The sequence below is a fragment of the Arachis duranensis genome, chromosome 4 (assembly GCF_000817695.3).
Source record: "Arachis duranensis cultivar V14167 chromosome 4, aradu.V14167.gnm2.J7QH, whole genome shotgun sequence".
NCBI lineage: Eukaryota > Viridiplantae > Streptophyta > Magnoliopsida > Fabales > Fabaceae > Arachis > Arachis duranensis.
The window spans coordinates 29,199,435-29,203,768 of NC_029775.3; the positions used below are offsets into that span (position 1 = coordinate 29,199,435).

Here is a 4,334-nt window from a genome sequence, read left to right on the forward strand (position 1 = left end):
GGGCTGTCTGAGATCGGGTATATTACTCCTCCTTGCCAAAGCTTCATAACCTCTTTCTGTACCACTTCCTTCATGATTGGGTTCAGCCTTCTTTGGGATTGAATCGATGGTTTTGCATCATCTTCCAACAGTATTTTATGCATGCATATAGCTGAACTGATTCCCTTCAGGTCAGCAAGGGTCCATCCGATGGCGTCCTTATGCTCCCGCAGCACCTTGAGCAGTTCATCCTCTTGATCTTGGATGAGGCATGAGCTTATGATCACTGGGTAGTTTTCATTTTCTCCTAGGTATGCATATTTGAGAGTGGGTGGCAATGCTTTGAGTTCAACCTTGGGTGCCTCTGACTTTTCAGTCTCTTCCTTTGGTGTATCTTGAACATGACTCTCTGCTATTGCAACATCCTCACTTGATATATACTCCTCCTCCATTGATCTCTCGGGCTCTTCCTACTCTTCTTCTTCAAAACACTCCTACACTTCTTCTTCAAGTGCGTCTAACCTCATGCATTCCCCCAATTATTCTGGTGGGTAACTCATGGCCTTGAACACATTGAATGTCATCTTTTCATTGTGTAATCTCAAGGTAAGATCACCTTTTTGGACATCAATGATAGCTCCAGCAGTAGCCAAGAACGGCCTTCCTAGAATAATGGAGGTCTTGGCTTCCTCTTGCATGTCCAACACTACAAAATCTGTCGGGAATATGAAGTCTCCTACTTTCACCAACAAATCCTCTACTATGCCATGAGGGAACTTGAACGATCGGTCTGCCAGTTGTAAGGCCATTTTTGTTGGTTTAGCCTCGTCGATCTTCATCTTCCTCATCATTGCTACTGACATCAAATTGATGCTGGCTCCTAAGTCACAAAGGGCCTTCTCTACTATGATTTCTCCTATAATACAAGGGATCTGAAAGCTCCCAGGATCCTTCAACTTCTGGGGTAGTTTGTGCTGGATGATAGCACTACATTCTTCGGTTAGTATCACAGTCTCATTGTTCTTCCAGCTTCTCTTCTTAGTCATCAGCTCCTTCAGGAACTTGGCATAGAGTGGCATTTATTCTATTGCTTCAGCAAAGGGTATGTTGATTTGTAGTTTCTTGAAGATTTCCAAGAATCTCACGAACTGGTTGTCATCTTCTTTTTTCTTCAACTGCTGAGGATATGGAGCTCTTGAGATGTTCAGTTTTGGCATCCCTTTTTCTTTTTGTGGACTTAAAGTGGGAGTTTGAACTCCCTCTTGCTCTTCTCCCTTTTTATTTGAGCCTTCTTTTTGTGGTTTTTGGGAGAGTTCCTTAAGTTCCTTCCCACTCCTAAGTGTTATAGCTTGACACTCCTCCTCCTTGCTTGAATTGTTATCATTGCAAAGGTTGTGGTTAGAAAGCTGCTTGAATAGATAACCAATTTGTGTCTCCAGCTTCTTGATGGCAGCATTTTGATTCTGCATGTTTGACTGCACTTCCTCTCGAAATACTTTACTGTTTTGGACATCTTTGCATACTCCCTCAAGTAAGGTTTCAAGCTTAGAGAGTCTGTCATCAATTGATGGTAGATTAGGATTAGAGGTGGAAGGATGAGAGGTGTTGTTGTGGTTTTGATATGGGTGTTGAGAAGTGTTGTTGTGGGGGTGTTGATATGTCTTCTGTGTGAATTGTTGATGGGCTGCATTGTTGTTGGAGTTGTAACGTCTCTGGTCTTGGCTTTGATCTTGCTAATTCCCCCACTCAAAGTTTGGGTGGTTCCTCCATCCAGGGTTGTATGTCTTGGAGTATGGATCATGGTTCTGTCTAGGTGAATTCCCAATGTAGTTGGCTTGCTCAAGGTTACCCTCTGCTTTTTCTTCAACTCCTTCTTGGGTTGTTGAGGAGGTGGTGATTGCTGCCACTTGGTTCCTCTCCATCTTCTTGGTGAGGTCAGCTAGCTGCTTGGTAATGAGCTTGTTCTGAGCCAGTAGAGCATCTATATTGTTTAGCTCTATCACTCCTCTAGTGTTCCCTCTTTCGGAAGCATAGAAGTAGTCATTCTCAGCTACAGTCTCAATTACATCTATGACTTCTTCAATGGTCTTCTTCTTGTTCAATGATCCTCCAGAGGAATGGTCTACTGCCTTCTTTGATTCATATGACAAGCCTTCATAGAAGATGTGCAACTGCACCCATTCATTGAACATATTTGGTGGACACAAAGCCATATAATGCTGGGAAGTGGCGTTTAAGCTCCTTGTCAAGGCTTTGAATCTCTCCCATGCTTCATAAAGTGTCTCTCCATCTTGCTGTCTGAATGTCTGCACTTCAGTTCTCAGTTTATTGATCCTTTGAGGGGGGTAAAACCTTGCCAAAAACTTATTCACTACCTCCTCTCAATTTGTCAGGCTTTTTTTTGGGAAGGATTCAAGCCATTTGGATGCCTTGTCCCTGAGTGAAAAAGGGAACAAGAGCAGCCTATAGACATCCGGGTGGACTCCATTGGACTTCACTGTGTCACAAATCCTCAAGAAGGTGGTCAAGTGTTGATTCGGGTCTTCTTGAGCACCTCCTCCAAATGAGCAATTATTCTACACAAGAGTGATAAGCTGAGGTTTTATCTCAAAATTGCTGGCATGTATGGTGGGCTTCTGAATGCTACTTCCATAGTTGCCTGGGTTTGGATTGATGTAAGAGCCTAACACTCTTCTATCCTCCCCAGCATGATTTGCTCTACCTCCTCCCCCATGGTTATTAGCCTCTTCTTCATGTTGGTTTTCCATGTTGCCTTCCATGTTTAGTTCAAAGTGTTCCCCCTCCTCTTCAGCACCGATTGCACGCTTTCCTCTTGCTTCCCTCCTTAATCTAAGGAGGGTCCTCTCTGGTTCAGAATCGAAGGAAGTTGAAGCCCCGCTTCTTCTCCCTGTCATACAACCAACAAGTACAAGCAAGTAACAATATGTGCAGATAGTATTGCTGTCAAAATTACTGTTAGTTGTGAGTGATGCAATATATCAAACAGTTAGTGGGTTAGCAAACTGAATGGTAAATAACAAAGAACATGAAAGAGTAGAGGGGGAAGGGGAGGGGTTAACTAAGGCAGAAAGTAAATTACTCAAACAGAAAATTAAATCAACAAAACAAAAATGCTCAATCTAGTGATCTCCTAATTTAATCATTGTTGATGCACAATCAATCCCCGACAACGGCGCCATAAACTTGATGCAGGTGGAAACTGTCTCTCAACAAATTTCCTTCGGCAAGTGTACCGAATTTGTCGTCAAGTAAAAACTCACAATAGAGTGAGGTCAAATCCCACAGGGATTGATTGATCAAGCAACTTTAATTAGAAGAATGTTCTAGTTGAGTGAATTCAGAAATTGGGGTGAAAGTAAATTACAGAATTGTAAATGGGAATGGGGTGTTTGCTCATGAAAGTAAACGCATAAATTAAAGAGAATGGGTGAGATCAGAATTGGGGAGTTCATTGGGCGCAGAAGATGTTGCAATTCTCCGGATCAAGTTCATTTCATCTCTTCCTCAATCAATGCACTCATTGATCTCTTTGGCAATCTTAATTGATTGAATTACAATTTCTTGCAATTCAGTCTCTCAAATCTTGATCAATAGCCAATTCCTTGGTCAATTGCTCATGAGAAGAGATGAAGTATGGTCACTGATTATACCACATGCATTCCCAAATCAAGTGTTGGAGGATTATAGTGACATATCCTTCCAAACCCACTTTGGTACAACATGAGAAAGCATTTCTAGCATGATCTCTTCATTCCTCTTCCAAGGTTCAGAAGAGATCCAAGTATGAATAGCTTCTTTTCCAAGATAACTATCCAATTGGATGAAGATCGAAAGCTTTCAAGCAAAATCAAGAGAAAAGATAGAAGAAGAAGAATGAAAACTAGTATTGATCCATCAACTTACAACAGAGCTCCCTAACCCAATGAAAGGGGTTTAGTTGTTCATAGCTCTAGAAAATGAAAACAAAGATGAAGAATACATCATGGAACTAGAAGAGCAGAGTAAAATACAGAGAGTAGTGCTATTTTCCAACTTCCAGAACTCCCTAAATAATTCAAAATTACTCCTATATATACTACTCTTCTCAGCTTCTAGTTGGCTCTTCAAGTATTGGGCCTTTAGATCTTGAGTTTGAAGCAGTTCTCTTCTTCATTTGGGCTTAGTTTTACTTACAGAGAGAAAGTGTGAAGTGGGCAGAGACTTTAGCTCAGGACGTTAGGGGTGTTAACGTTTTAGTGAAAGTATGAGTTCGAAATGTTAGTGACACTCAACATTGTCACTAACATTCCAATGTACCCCTATGTCTCACGTTAGAGCCCACGTTAACTAGGTTA

The 4,334-nt window shown here is 41.6% G+C and overlaps 1 protein-coding gene across 1 annotated transcript; it reads right to left on the reverse strand.

Annotated features, from left to right (window-relative positions):
- Positions 1–518: 518 nt before the first annotated feature.
- Positions 519–1,058, reverse strand: LOC107483916 (uncharacterized). The gene has a single exon (XM_016104519.1). It carries the CDS (start codon positions 1,056–1,058, stop codon positions 519–521), a length of 540 nt encoding a protein of 179 aa, XP_015960005.1.
- Between the last annotated feature and the right edge of the window lie 3,276 nt (positions 1,059–4,334).